This window comes from Phalangium opilio, unplaced genomic scaffold (genome assembly GCF_054372755.1).
Source record: "Phalangium opilio isolate 3A_F unplaced genomic scaffold, DU_Popi_V2 ptg000011l_1, whole genome shotgun sequence".
NCBI classification, from domain to species: Eukaryota; Metazoa; Arthropoda; class Arachnida; order Opiliones; family Phalangiidae; genus Phalangium; species Phalangium opilio.
This window is the reverse complement of record NW_028324147.1, coordinates 8,348,760-8,364,941: the sequence shown is the minus strand read 5'-3', so window position 1 is coordinate 8,364,941 and position 16,182 is coordinate 8,348,760. Positions and strand designations below refer to the sequence as shown.

Below are 16,182 nucleotides of genomic sequence, written 5' to 3'. Positions count from 1 at the left end.
TTGCAAACCCCCTTCCTTCTTTCCTTCCCCCACATCGCCCCCGGTTTGGTATTACTTTTGCTTTTAAAACTGCATAAACATATTAAGGAAATTTCTACTTCCAACACGCTAAGGCCAATCAAGCTAGGGTTAAGGCACATCCAAAGTTTTCGTTAGCTTCTCTATATGGTCTCTAAAGGTTGGTTATAAGGTTTGGACCTTTAGTTTTATTAGATTGTCCTATAGTATACCCCGGTTTTGACGCTAGGAAGCGTTGCTATTGTACTTGAAGAACACTTTTAACAAGTTGTTTTATATATATATTTATTTTCTTATACTTACGTAAATAAGTTGTTTAGAAGTTTTCCGTGTTGTTTCAGAACTTCTAAGTTCTACACTTATAGAAGATTAAAATAATATGAGTTATTTTTTATTATTATAAAAAAATATTAATGGAATTATTTATTTTAATTGAAGAGTTCACGTTCTGCAGGAAAGGGTCTTTTCCCTGAACACTGGTGTACCGCGGGTGAAACATTTCTACAGGGGTACTACGATCAGCTGTCATTGTACATAATTGTAAATAGTTTTCTTGTTGACTTTGTAACGTGTAAATATTAATTTAGTGTTTTTTTATTGTACGACATTTAATGCTTTGTTTTAGTTTTTTTTTTTATTTTCGGACCTGTGAACCCACGTTAGAGGGTTCCTCCCTGTTCCAAAAGGGATTTGTAATCAAAAGGGTCAATAAACCATTCATTCTATGGGAAATGTATGCTGCCGTTTGCCCCTAAATGTGCGCTTCTCCCGCATACGCTTAAGTGCAGCGTTGAAATATTTCTGCAGGCGACAAAGTCCATTAAATCAACCATCAGTATTTAAACCATTACTGGAACGACTTTAAGGCTTAAAATTTTATTTTCTTATTTTAATTATTATAGTTCATTAGAAAATGAAATTTAATTGGAATTATATTTATTAAGTAGATGAAGTATGGTTTGTCTTGTTGTTTAGATCTGGTTAAATGTTCGCAACGTTTAGATTTGCAACTAGGTTTTTGCAACGTTTAGATTGGGTTTGGGTTTTTGCAACGTTTAGATTGGGTTTGGGGTTTTGCAACGTTTAGATTGGGGTTTGGGGTTTTGCAACGTTTAGATTGGGGTTTGGGGTTTTGCAACGTTTAGATTGGGGTTTGGGGTTTTGCAACGTTTAGATTGGGGTTTGGGGTTTTGCAACGTTTAGATTGGGTTTGGGGTTTTGCAACGTTTAGATTGGGTTTGGGGTTTTGAAACGTTTAGATTGGGTTTGGGGTTTTGCAACGTTTAGATTGGGTTTGGGGTTTTGCAACGTTTAGATTGGGTTTGGGGTTTTGCAACGTTTAGATTGGGTTTGGGGTTTTGCAACGTTTAGATTGGGTTTGGGGTTTTGCAACGTTTAGATTGGGTTTGGGGTTTTGCAACGTTTAGATTGGGTTTGGGGTTTTGCAACGTTTAGATTGGGTTTGGGGTTTTGCAACGTTTAGATTGGGTTTGGGGTTTTGCAACGTTTAGATTGGGTTTGGGGTTTTGCAACGTTTAGATTGGGTTTGGGGTTTTGCAACGTTTAGATTGGGTTTGGGGTTTTGCAACGTTTAGATTGGGTTTGGGGTTTTGCAACGTTTAGATTGGGTTTGGGGTTTTGCAACGTTTAGATTGGGTTTGGGGTTTTGCAACGTTTAGATTGGGTTTGGGGTTTTGCAACGTTTAGATTGGGTTTGGGGGTTTGCAACGTTTAGATTGGGTTTGGGGGTTTGCAACGTTTAGATTGGGTTTGCAACGTTTAGATTGGGTTTGCAACGTTTAGATTGGGTTTGCAACGTTTAGATTGGGTTTGCAACGTTTAGATTGGGTTTGGGGGTTTGCAACGTTTAGATTGGGTTTGCAACGTTTAGATTGGGTTTGCAACGTTTAGATTGGGTTTGCAACGTTTAGATTGGGTTTGGGGGTTTGCAACGTTTAGATTGGGTTTGCAACGTTTAGATTGGGTTTGCAACGTTTAGATTGGGTTTGCAACGTTTAGATTGGGTTTGCAACGTTTAGATTGGGTTTGCAACGTTTAGATTGGGTTTGCAACGTTTAGATTGGGTTTGCAACGTTTAGATTGGGTTTGCAACGTTTAGATTGGGTTTGCAACGTTTAGATTGGGTTTGCAACGTTTAGATTGGGTTTGCAACGTTTAGATTGGGTTTGCAACGTTTAGATTGGGTTTGCAACGTTTAGATTGGGTTTGCAACGTTTAGATTGGGTTTGCAACGTTTAGATTGGGTTTGCAACGTTTAGATTGGGTTTGCAACGTTTAGATTGGGTTTGCAACGTTTAGATTGGGTTTGCAACGTTTAGATTGGGTTTGCAACGTTTAGATTGGGTTGCAACGTTTAGATTGGGTTTGCAACGTTTAGATTGGGTTTGCAACGTTTAGATTGGGTTTGCAACGTTTAGATTGGGTTTGCAACGTTTAGATTGGGTTTGCAACGTTTAGATTGGGTTTGCAACGCTTAATTATTATATTTAAATATTTGATTTCGACTACATTGTTTAGATCCCATTTGTCCCGCTTAGATTATTTAGATGATGGTTATCCCGATTTAATAATCATACTTTTATATCATGTATAACGAACCCTAACATGAAGTGAACTGCCCCTCGTCATTTAAAAATTACAATTTTTTTTTCAAATATTTTATAGAAAGGAAACCTGGAATGATTTAAAATCTAACTTAACTTTCAAAGCGACGTTTATATAGTAACTAATAAATTAACAATTAATTACCGTCAAACTTAACGACTTATTTTAAGTATTGACTAATTAAGAAAATTGCTAATTTTTTCTTCTTTTTTTTTCTTTCTCGCATTTTTAGACTAAAATGAATACGTCAGATCAACACGGTGGCTCCTTGCAAAAAGGTAAGTCAACCATTTTGTTTAATCGCCTGATTTTTGAGCCCTGGTACCAAGACAGGGAGTGGGCCTTGGTTCGCCCATTAAGCTATTTATTACCCTCGATAAAATCGACGAAGTTCTCTACTCTTTCCCCTGGTGGTGGCTACTGCCACTAACGTTACACCTAACGTCTTGGACCAATTAATTGGATGTCAAATGTAGCGTGTTACGACCTGTACCTAGTGTTATTTTTGAAACATCTCGACCAAGGCTTCGGAAACCTTTAAACACTGCGCAAAACAAAAATGATGGCCCTAATAATAATTCAACCGTAAAACCTTAAATACTCTCTTAAAACGTAACTTTTTTTCCACAACCATCTTCTGATATAAACTAAAAAAAAATATATATTTATACGCATTTATATATTTACATTTTAAAGAAGGTGGATATGCAAATTAGAATTTTAAGGGCTGGGGATGATTTAAAATATAACATAAGTGATACTTTATATTCACACATTTGAATTTTGAAGGGCAAGTCTCATTTAAAATGCATTTTTTAAATACAATTTAATGAGGTACGGGTTATTTTTCTGTTTAAAATAAGACAAGTTTTGTTAAAATCGGTTAATATTTTACCACAATACAAATTTTTGAAATAATTAAAAAACCCGGTTCATCCTCTAATCGATTGTGTTATTTATTTTAAAGTTTCAAACTAGACCTAAGATTAGGCCTAAGCCTTATTTCTTGTATACTTTTGACCTTCGACGTCACAGGGAACTATGAGACTTGTCCTTGAAACGTACAACAAACACTTAAGACAAAGCTTTTTCGATGAAAACAATTTTAATCTTCTTGATTAAATATTGACCTATATCTTGAGACCCAATCAGAGTCTTTTGATAGTTCATAACTCTGAGGAATATTTCGTAACGCCTTATGATTATTTTGAAATCACCTAGAGCTTGAAATCTCAGAACGCTGATGAGTCGTCGTATTTCTTATGAGTAACTAGTATTTACTTCAGTCCGCCAGTATAGAGCCCCTCCGTCCAACACGTAACGAGAAGTTTATATTATCTTATTGGCTCACTTAAACTACGTTTTGATGACGTTGCTGACGGGGACGGCGTAAAATACCTAATTCAATTTTACCTCTGTCGCTATGACCCGCCTCTTATTTCATACCCCTCCGTCCCGGGGAAGGGGGTCCTTTCTTTGACGGGCGCCCATATTACTCTGTTCTCCATTCCTACTTCTAAAATTAAATCTACCCCTGATCTTACTGGGTTAATGAACGAAATCTAAACATTCAAAATGTAAAATATAGCTAATTGTAAATTGAAGATAAGCCTTAATTCAAACAGGGACTGCTGCCCTTGAACTTCTCAGTCTGTATTCCGTGGACCACACGTTTTTAACAGTTTCCCCTTAGTTCAAAACCCTAACGATCATCCATTGTTACTTCGGTCTTGTGACCCAATTTCTGGCTCAGTGACCTCACAAAATAACTTTCATTTTTACTAGTACAAAAAATTGTTTCGCTGAAACCCAATAACGGCTCCTTGGACAATGTTCAGTATTTTAGAACTGTTCAGCTATTAAATATCTGTAATTTTACACTTGCCCAACTAAGCTTCAACTTGATATTTAGTCAATTTTCAGTCAATCAGACTGATTTCGTGGTATTGAGAAAGACAAATATTATATACAGAATCGCGTTGTAATTGCAGAGCCTATATGTTTGTTTCAGATTTGCGCAATTGGAGTTAGGGGGGAGGGGTTACCTGTAGAAATCATGGCATGGGGAGAAACTATCAATATATGTATAAATACGTTGAGATACTGGCTAAATAGAACTCGGTAAATAATCGAACGGTTGAATAATCTTAACTTATAACGCTTGTCGGGGAATTGATCAAACCACAGAGGACAAATATACGGGAGAGAAATTCAGTAACAGTCCCCCCTCGATCGTAGTTTCAACTAATATGGTATGACGTAGGTCGCGGTTCTCTATGACGAGAGAGTCCGACCACGTGCTAGGAAAGCAGTTGAAGCAGTTTTCGTTTTTTACCAGATTTACCAGAAGTTTTATTTTTCAAAACTTATTTTTCTCTCTATACTCTTCCTATTTTTCCTTTTTTCCTATATTTTGAAGTTCTTCCTATTTAAACCTATAATTTCGTGATAATTCCGATATTCTCCCATAATTTCGTGATAATTCCGATATTCTCCCATAATTTCGTGATAATTCCGATATTCTCCCATAATTTCGTGATAATTCCGATATTCTCCCATAATTTCGTGATAATTCCGATATTCTCCCATAATTTCGTGATAATTCCGATATTCTCCCATAATTTCGTGATAATTCCGATATTCTCCCATAATTTCGTGATAACTCCGATATTCTCCCATAATTCCGTGATAATTCCGATATTCTCCCATAATTTCGTGATAATTCCGATATTCTCCCATAATTTCGTGATAATTCCGATATTCTCCCATAATTTCGTGATAATTCCGATATTCTCCCATAATTTCGTGATAATTCCGATATTCTCCCATAATTTCGTGATAATTCCGATATTCTCCCATAATTTCGTGATAATTCCGATATTCTCCCATAATTTCGTGATAATTCCGATATTCTCCCATAATTTCGTGATAATTCCGATATTCTCCCATAATTTCGTGATAATTCCGATATTCTCCCATAATTTCGTGATAATTCCGATATTCTCCCATAATTTCGTGATAATTCCGATATTCTCCCATAATTTCGTGATAATTCCGATATTCTCCCATAATTTCGTGATAATTCCGATATTCTCCCATAATTTCGTGATAATTCCGATATTCTCCCATAATTTCGTGATAATTCCGATATTCTCCCATAATTTCGTGATAATTCCGATATTCTCCCATAATTTCGTGATAATTCCGATATTCTCCCATAATTTCGTGATAATTCCGATATTCTCCCATAATTTCGTGATAATTCCGATATTCTCCCATAATTTCGTGATAATTCCGATATTCTCCCATAATTTCGTGATAATTCCGATATTCTCCCATAATTTCGTGATAATTCCGATATTCTCCCATAATTTCGTGATAATTCCGATATTCTCCCATAATTTCGTGATAATTCCGATATTCTCCCATAATTTCGTGATAATTCCGATATTCTCCCATAATTTCGTGATAATTCCGATATTCTCCCATAATTTCGTGATAATTCCGATATTCTCCCATAATTTTTTGATAATTCCTATATTATCCCATAATTTCACGATTATCTGTGGTGAAACTGCGTCTACAGCATGAAATATCTAAATATATTATTGGATTTTAAGAAAGGGGTTGAGAGTATTTAATAAACTGTGAAGGGAATATTAACTCAACTGTGTATTGACGCAGTTATATCATTGCCCGACAACACGCTTCGTATAACTGGCATTAAATGGATTAAATTTACCTTAAAGACAGTGACGCTTCTCACTATATATGTAAGTACTCGTAATGGTGATGGTGGGCAAACGATAACTGATTGAAATAGTTTGATAAGATAGTTACGCGTTGATATTAAATTAATTTTTAAAAAGGGTAAGGTTAGTTTAACGGGCTAATTAACGATTAAAATTTGATTACTGATTTGACGTTAATTTAAATTATATCACTTAAGGTTCTGAGAGCCAAAATTAAGAAAAAAAAATGATCAAATGATGATTCAAAATAGAGTTGAAATTAGTTACTGTTTTAAAGTATCCATGTATGATAATGATACAGGCTACCTTACTATTGTAGTAATATTTAATTAGACAGAACTAGAGTGTAATTAATACACTTAAATTGAAACCCTAATTCTCTCTCCAATAAAATTACTCCATGCCAATTCAAACGGCCATAAAATTAATCTTGACTGAACCATAACACAATATACATGTATTGTACATAATTAAAGACATAGATACTTTGTATATATCTATATATATGCCAATTAGTATAATTCATTCGAAACTAGACTTAACATTATAGCAACTGTCGACCACTAGTTGAATTAGTCCTAAAGGGACGGACGGGCCAACCAAACCACGTGGTCTCCTCCAACCTAAACAAATCCCCCCTTCACCCCCTTCCCACCCATACCATTTTCCGAGATTGGATAAATGGTTGTATATATAGTTGTAGTATAGTATTTAAATCCACCAGAGTGTAGTATTCAAGCGTATTCATATCTTAACCTCCACCACCCTTTGCTTAAAAGGGAATGGCCAACGCTATCAAAGGCTATACCCCCATTAAATCCCCCCCAAACTCCTTCACCCCTGGTCGTTTGTCGGGTGCGTTAATTAAGCCTGGGGTGAACGGGGGCTATCCCCCATCTATATCCTCAACCGGGCACCCCACAAACTCAGGGCTCGGGCTCTCTCTCTCGCTCTCTGTCTGAGTCTGACTCCACTCTCCTCCAGTCACGTCTTCTCTCCCCCACTCTTTGAAGGTCCATTCAGACTCGACTAAAGTCTAAAGCAAGTAGTCCTCTAAGCCTTGTGAAACCGTATCGTTAACGTAACGTCACGTATCCAAATACGAACAGAACGCCATCTGATAACATTTCTTAAACGATGATTTCGAACTTAGGTAATGGGCGCCCTCTTTCGGATGATTTACGAATTTAAAACGCTAACGATACGGTTTCGCAAGGCTAAGTGGACTACTTGCTTTGCGTTCACGATGGCGAAATTGCGATTACGTAAAGATTCGCGGGTTTAGTATGAAAATTTTGCAATTTTCTTTGGATAGTGTCTAGATGGCACCACCTACCTCGGACTAAGATTCGCGGGTTAAGTTTGAAATAGGGGTGTGCGAATACCACATTTTGGGTATCGAACCGGTTATCGAATACCAAAAAATTTTCCTTATCAAATACCGAATCGAATAGTTTATTCCAAATCGAATACCGAATAGTTGGGCCTTGGTAATTTTTTTCCTTCCCGATTAATCGCGAATAGTTAAGCCTAGTAACCGCGAATATTTAATCCTAATATTCGCGAATACTAGGCCAACTATTCGCGGTTAATCGGGTAGTAACCCTAATATTCGCCAATAGTCAATACAAAGCAAGGAGAAGAACATTTTGAAGCTCCTAAATTTCAAAATACCTCTCCTCATTGGTGGTCAAGTATTTCTTAAAATTTTCCTATGCACTTGCTGGTAGTTTTTGATGGGAGACAAGTAAAATTGGGATGATATTTTTTAAAATAAGGTGGGTCTCTCTAGTGCCAAGGACCTAAATTTATGGTAGTCGAACTTTAACCGAATAGTCAGTTCGGTATTCGGTATTCGAATCGAATAGTGAAAATGGGCTTATCGAATACCGAATCGAATTATTCGGTTCGGTATTCGATCGAATTATTCGATTGAAACGGTTAACCGCACACCTCTAGTTTGAAAATTTTGTAGTTTCGTTAGACAGTGTCTAGACGGCACCACCGTACCACCTCGTTAACGCCTTTTCTTTAGCAATAGCACACTCGATCATGCCACGTCATCGAGTAAGCTATGCTTTAGCAGACGATATATGAAAGGTTTAAGAATTCTTGGCAGTTACACAAGGAGGCCTGACTCACAAGTTGAGTCTAAATCCAGGCCTCCTTGTGTAAATGTTATGAATCCTCCTAGTCTGTAAACTGTGTATTTTAGTATTCAAAAGTCTTGGCTCAAAAATCCCCATATAGGAGCCTGATTTTAAGTCGTCTGCTCTTACGTACCTACGCGACCGACACGAAATTAACATGGCGACCGACGGGATTTTACTGTACGTCTGAATGGACCTTTAGTCGGAATATCTCGAGTCGAGTCTCTCTCCCACAATTTAAAGCGATTGAAAATGGCTTATATAACACTAGGGGGTTAGGTTAAAGGCCGGCATGATGGGGGAGGGGGTATATTTCGGAGTGTAGCTATACTACCTACCTCCACTTCCCCCCAACACGTGCTCTATGAAAGGCCGACCGCGAATCGACCTTGTCGGGGTGGAGTATGGGGGGTGATGTGTGTGTATACATTATCTTGTTTGTAACCTCTCGTTCAATTGGGGGAAAATGCCCCCCACCCCAATTTGGTAATGAGTGTCGTCGGAATATTGTTCGACGTTAATTATTGGCACTAAGGTTCATCTCCTAATAGTGAATACCAAGATTTCTCATTCCCATTTCGTAGTTAGTGGGGCAACTCCCCCTTTAACCTCTTGTTTCCTTTAAGGATCTTAACAGTTTAAGGCACAGCAGCTCTTAACCCCTCAATAACTGACGTTTGAATTTGCAATAGGACTTAAATGAATGCGTAGTTACTTGACTGAAAATGTTTGATGATTCTCTAATTATGCCGATTTTAATTAAAATTTAAAACCACTATATGTCTTACCTATGAAACAATTAGCTAAGTTATCCGGCAGTGCCCTGGGTGGTTAAAGGGTCTGTGAACCGGGAAGAGCTTCCCGCCTATGTAATACATTAAACACTAAATAGTCTTTGGATCTACCCCTGTGAAATATCCTCATGTTGTTTCTAGGGGTTATTCATAAAGCTAAAATGTTACAGGTATGTAATAGTGCGTTTATAGGGATTCGCGGACCAAACCTTGAGGAACTGAAGTAAACAACTTCTAATGAACCTTTCCCTTAGCATTACTGATATCAAACACTCAGTACGGCGAATTTTGGCAGTGCATAAACAAACAAACAAACCAATGTCTCAAATATACTGTATGCAGTCTAAGGTTTAGAAATGTTTTGGTTCCTGCGGGATAACTTCCCTGCTTATCACTGGGACTTTTCGGCTAGCCCACATTTAGGGACCAAAATATACATAGAAACAGACTGTAGGCCAATTTTCATATTTTAATTTTCATTTATTTATGCTATTAAAATAATTTAATCTCCTGTTTTAATTATTTAAAATTATTTAATTAGTTTGTGTCAAATTGCCCAAATATTTAAAAAAAAGTTAATGAACAGTTTGTTAAGAAGCAATTGGTTAATTGGGGGTTATTTTTATCACGTGACATATTAAAACGGAATATTTCTACGAAAAAAAAAAAAAAACACTTTCATCCATAACAATTGAAATAAGCTGAGCTTAAAATACTTAATTCTTTGTTAAATACCACATATGTACAAAATCTTCTGCATTATTCTCTATTTTTATTCGTTGTTACTTTTGAATATTTATAGTCTCGTGTCTAGCGGTTGTTTAAATTGAAGAAATCCCTAATTAACAAAATAAAAAAAAAATAATTTTCATTTACTTCATTTTATGCAGATTAGGTCCGAACGTTTCTTTTCTTCTGGGGAACTAGCAATAATTTTCACCTCTTTGTAAAGACCCAACCCTCCTAGCCAAAAAAAATAAAAGCAGGAGTCGTTCGTTATATGTTGAACTAAATTCGTTTTAGCTGATGCGAGAACCCCAATTGCTCGTTATAGTTACGGAGTTAATAGTTTAGGCTGCTTGAAAAATTTATCTCTTCACCCCTTAAAGGCCCGTTCAGACTAGAGTAAAACCCGTCGGTCGCGTCGGTACGCTCATTTCCCTGTTCAGACGTCAGAGCAGACGACTTAAAACGAGTCGCGTTTATGGTGATTTTTTGAACCAAAACTGAAATATTTCATCCAAAATTACAAATACCGCGCCACGAATCCGTAAAACCTTTCATATATCGTCTGCTAAAGCGTAGCTCCCCCAATCATGCGTGATCGAGTGAGCTATGACTGAAGAAAAGGCGCTAACGAGGTAGGTGGTGCCATCTCGAGACTGCAAGACAAAACTGAAAATTTTCAAACTAAACCCGCAAAGAATCTGTATACGTAGTCGATGACGTGTTTGGACAGTTTAATTAAGTGCAGAGAACAGCGACAGTGTGACGATTTTAGTGTAGTCTGAAGGGGCCTTAGGTGGAGGCGTAATGGCACCCTAATTTTCTTTTTTGTTGTTATTAGGGCGCCCTTTTTTGGTACTACTTTTTCTAGCTAGTGTGCGAAGTTACTGTCAATTTTAATTACCTAATTTAATATTATTTATTAGGCTACAGTTAATTACCGTTCATTACTAGCATTCGAAGGTAGTAATTTAGGAAAAAAAACTAATTGTATTTAAGAAATTAATTAATTTTAATAATGAAATAATAATTAGGTTTAAACGTGTAGATTATCTTGTTCTGGGCAATTTTTATAATGCTAACTGGAATGTGACAATATTTTGATTTAATAGATTTGATTTGTCTGTCAGATCAAGTTTATCAAAAGGTGTGATGTGATCATATTTTATCAGTAACAACATCGAATTTAACAAATTGGATTTTAATAGTTGATCCAGTTTTACTTGTTAGGATTTAAGTAAAGATGATAAATTTTTTTTTTAATATTATCGAAAATTAGATCACAATAATGTCGTAAGTTTAATCAAAAAATCATTTATTGAAAATAAATTCTGCCACCAATTTCAATCGCAGTTTTCGTCTTTCATATCTGTAAGCAAAATTCTTGATATTAATGAATCAATTCCTAGACATCATTAGTAATGTGTAAATGAAGCTTTAAATCTTACTTGTTTTGCTTCTCGCCCTAAAACCATAGTTTTCGAGATATGGAACCCCTAACGTACAGTTTTATCTTGTATAAAATATTCCTTGAATTCCTCCTCTAACTTACAAAGAATTGCGACTCTTATCGTTTATTTGAACATTGTATTTTTCCAATTTTAAAGGGATAGTATAGGGTTTTATTTTCGACTGCCGTAAGGTTTTCGTGGTTTCAAATATCAGAAAATCTGACAATTGAGCCTAACAAGTTTGAAAATCGAAAATATTTAAAATCAAAAATAAAATAGGTATACAGCTCTCCACTTGACTGTCTGTTGACGTCATAACTGTGTCGCCCTCTGGTGGAAAGATAATATATTTCACGAAAATTGAGTAAATACTTTTGAAGGTGTTTTTAATCATGAACCTTCTTAAAACCTATATTAAAATAGCCTCAGCCCGCAGTTTGACTGGCTGATGACGTCACAACTGTGTCGACGTCTGGTGAATGTGCCATTTAATAAGTTTTCGCGTCGCCATTATTAAAGATGGCGGAAAATCGAAGCCCAAAAGCCATTAGGCCCGTCTATAGGATATATTGGGAACCAGTATACTAAATATTAGTGAACTAGGTTGAAACGCGCAATCAACGTTATTCCATAAAGCAGGTTTTACATTTCTGGCCGCCATTTTTCAAGATGGCGGCGGGTTGGAAAAATCTTTCTTAATGCTTGCCTACTACTTAAGAGTAATGTCCCTGCAAAATTTCAGCAGTAAAGCGGCTGTAAATACAGTTTATATTTGCGAAAACAAGTTTCGATTCAACATTTATTTACTTATTTACCTATACATTACTATCCCTTTAACTAAGAATATACCATGGGAAAATTCGAAACTAGGATTTTGTCAAAATTTAAAAATAACCCTCGCTCTCCCTGTCTTCTATTCTATCGAAGGGAGGAAGGGTTAAGGGTCCAGGCCCCCGAACACCTAGACAGCACCCAATGGGTGTTCATTAATAATAGTCTCGACTCTTATGTCCCACCACTATAGATAGATAGGGGGCGCTATGTACCTTGTATATTTCTAGTATTTTGTTTACTCCTGCACCCCTTTTATGTTGGCGTCACATTCGGCGGATAATAGGAGGAACGAGGGGGGGAGGGGGTAAAACCCCTTCAGGACTTAAAACCGACCCTGTACAATAAGAGTTTAAAAGGCATTTTCCTGGAATAGGAGTATTGATACCTCAAGTGCATTGGAGACGATATTTTAAAATTTTTGGATAAAATTTTTATCAATACTCAAATACGCTATTTTAAAAAAGGGTTTGGTACCAAAATGCAACTTATCACTGCCCTCCTATTTTGGCGGAGTTGTTTTTACTAATTAATATCATAAACAGAATGTATTTTTTTAATTATAGGCTTGCTATCAACATAAGCTCATATGATATGTTCCATAAGTTTGTCACAGGTTACTGAGAGCGTGTCATGAAGTGATTGAAGTAGGTGAAGCCTCATAGATTCACCTTCGTAAAGCGACGCCTGGTGAGGCGCTGTCAAAGGCTTAGTAATGCAGGCTAAATAGGAAGATGGACTGCAATTTAACTGAGTGTAGTCAATTCTCGCGTCTCTCTCAGTAAGTCTCTAGCATTAAGAAGTATAGGTAGTGTCATACCATAAGTTTATAAGATATGTTCCATAAGTATGACACTTTGCAATACTAGAGACTTACTTAGAGCTAGTTCGAGAACGACAAGCGAGAATAACCTACACGCGGTTTTGCAGTCCACCTTGTTATTTTGTCTGTCCTAAGCCTTTGACAGCGTCTCACCAGGCGTCGCTTTGCCTTGAATCTATGACATTTCACCTACGTCATTTCATGACAAACTCTCAGTAACCAGTGACAAACTTAAGTTATGGTCATGCTTATGGAACATATCTTTTAAACATATGCTATCAATAAAATAATAGACGCTACTGGACAATAGGTCAGCCTAGACCATCAGTAACACATATGGTCACATGTTCCAGTATCAATAGTTCTATAACCTAGTATTAAAGTTCAGTACTCATATCAGTAACGAGTGACAAACTTATGAACCATATCTTATGAACTTATGGTCATGCTTAAGGAACATATCTTATGAACTTATGGTCATACTTGTGGAACATATCTTTTAAGCATATGCTATCAATAATAGACGCTACTGGACAATAGGTCAGTCCAGACCATCAATTACACCTATTTGTTGCTTTTACTGGTCACGTGTTCCAGTATCAATAGTTCTGTACCTAGTATTAAAGTTTTGTACCCTATTTAATTTTATTGCTGTAAAATTACTAATATGTGAAATACCAAATTTCACCTCCTATTGTTTATCCTCCTTGTTTTCGGAGAAGGCGCGTATAGATGTATTTGGCAACGTCAGTCCGATAATTCCAATCCGATAACGAGACCGAGAGAGGAGGGAGGGGGAATAGGGGGGGGGGGAGAAAGAGTAAATATCTAAAACAAAAGCCGGCTAAATAAAGCCATGCCACCTTCGAAATGAATGCGCATCACTAAGAACTAAATTTAAAAAAATATTTCCTACAATTACTCCAGTTTATTTTGTCCAGCTTTCCAAAGCGGATTAAAGTCTTGAAGTTCCTTCCACTCCTCGCTCTTTGCTACAAAATATATATATACTTAGGGTCAAGAGGGTATAATGTAGAGTAAATATAAGGATAGTATACCTCAAAACATTTCATAACTACATCGCTCATATTTTTCTTAAACCCTAATGAAATTTGAGATTTTTCACATTGGAAAATGCAAATGTTTTGAAAAATATTAGTGTTTTTGGTCCGAAAAAATGCCACCCAAAATTTGAGAGTCATTTTCGTTTTAGCATCCATGGCCCTGTTCAGGAATTCACAAAGCACAACTTAGAATAACTGCGCATGTACTGCATAGCTTCGTGTAGTAGAATTAAAAGGGCGGCGCTTCAAATCTTCTTCAAATAAAGATGTCACTAATCCATGAGGTTTCATTATTATCACAAGTAAAATAAGGGACTAGAAGTATCGAGGAAAGTGAATATTCTTGATAACACACCAACGGTTGGCGGTTTCTGAATTTTCCCCCCAAAATGTGAGACGCTCGCGGTGGTAGAGGACCGAACTAGATTCAAGCACCCGCGTCCGTGTTCCGTAGCTTTAGGTTGAGGGGAAGGGGGTAGGAAATTTATTTTGGAACTCGACCAATTTTTTTCTCTGTAGTGTAGGCGCGTGGGAAGCGGCATAAAATCCTCAAATTTGTTCACTAGTGCCCAGGATCTATTACCAATGCTAGAGCACCTTACTTCTGGTCCCTTATATTACTTCTGTTATTATTATTAGGCGTAATTTGTACGTGAAGTTTGTATTTTCGCACTTAACAATCGCCTACCTAGGGGTAGAGGCATGCTCAAGGCACACTGGGAAACTTTCATTGCACTCCGCAGATCGCCCATCATCAATACAGCTCCATCTCCCTGGTTAGCATATTCTCTATTTGCGTCAATCATGCAGCAGTTACCAATAGGAAATATTTGACTTAATAATTCCAAGTATTGTTTTGAATTCCTGCCTCTACTAATTTCTTTTTCGCGGCAAAGTTTCGATTGGAAAAACTCCAATTTATGCGCTTTTGGTGTTAGGGAATATTCTGGAAACGGTTACCCGCGGATTTGAGATAGGTGGAGGGCGTATGAACGGTAACTAGGAGTTTTACAGATTTTGACTCTGCCAGGGTTGCCTGGACATGTCTAAACGAATGAATATATTGATAAAGACACCTTATCCCCCCCAACGGTTCCTTCCATACTTGATAGACTATCTTCGTGGCTAGATTGCGTAACGTCATTTCTACCTTGTTTAGGTTACGATCTTAAACGAATATCGAGGTTGGGAAATGGCACTAATGAAATGGCTCTAGGCTTCAATCGATAAGTCCTACCTTGTTCTCTCTCTTTCGCTCTTTGGAAAAGCTCTTGGAAAGTTCGAACGTTGCTCGTACCAATGTATTTTGAGTGTAAATTATTATATACAGTGTGTTTCAGAGACGTTGTTACAAACTACCATCCCCTCTCTTGCTAACCCCAATTCCCCGAAAACCGAAGTTTAGAGAAAATATTTCCAATAAATCGGCTTCGATACAGCTGTCCATCAAATTAAACCAAAATTTAAGGGTGCATTCTTTGACGATACCAATGCTGTTTCTTTCCCAATACTTCCAAACGCCGGTAAAGGATCATTTCTAAACCAATGGTCCCCTGACAACCTAGTTTCATGTCCATCAGAAGCCTGTAAAACTACTGTGAACTCATACCATAGCGCTAACTAATGTACTTCGTTTTGCATTACGAGCTCGAAGCTGATAATAGTAAATCTTGCCTTAATCTGTTTCTATCCACGCTTGTTACCTCTCCGAGTGACGATGACGTCACGGAGAGACTGTAATCTGTCTGTGTGTTTGTCTCTAAAAACGACTTAACTAATATTAAGTTAAAATTGCTGAAGATAAATAATTAATATCAATTAAATTTACACACAAAACACCATCGCAAAGCTAGGTCTACCTAGTTACATAACCACCCTTAGCAATAAAAAATTAGTCAAACGTAACATTAACTCACACCCTGTACATAATCTAAACAGGAAAAGCGTC

At 36.9% G+C, this 16,182-nt stretch overlaps 1 protein-coding gene across 11 annotated transcripts in view; it reads left to right on the top strand.

Moving 5' to 3' along the window:
- Nucleotides 1–16,182, top strand: part of LOC149710210 (zinc finger protein rotund-like) — a 411,108-nt gene that overhangs the window by 211,598 nt on the left and 183,328 nt on the right. For all 11 annotated transcript variants that reach the window (XM_089860315.1, XM_089860320.1, XM_089860297.1 and 8 more), the window contains one exon: nt 2,876–2,921. In XM_089860315.1, coding sequence (XP_089716441.1) covers nt 2,876–2,921 — 46 coding nt within the window. The remainder of the gene's footprint in view (nt 1–2,875; nt 2,922–16,182) is intronic.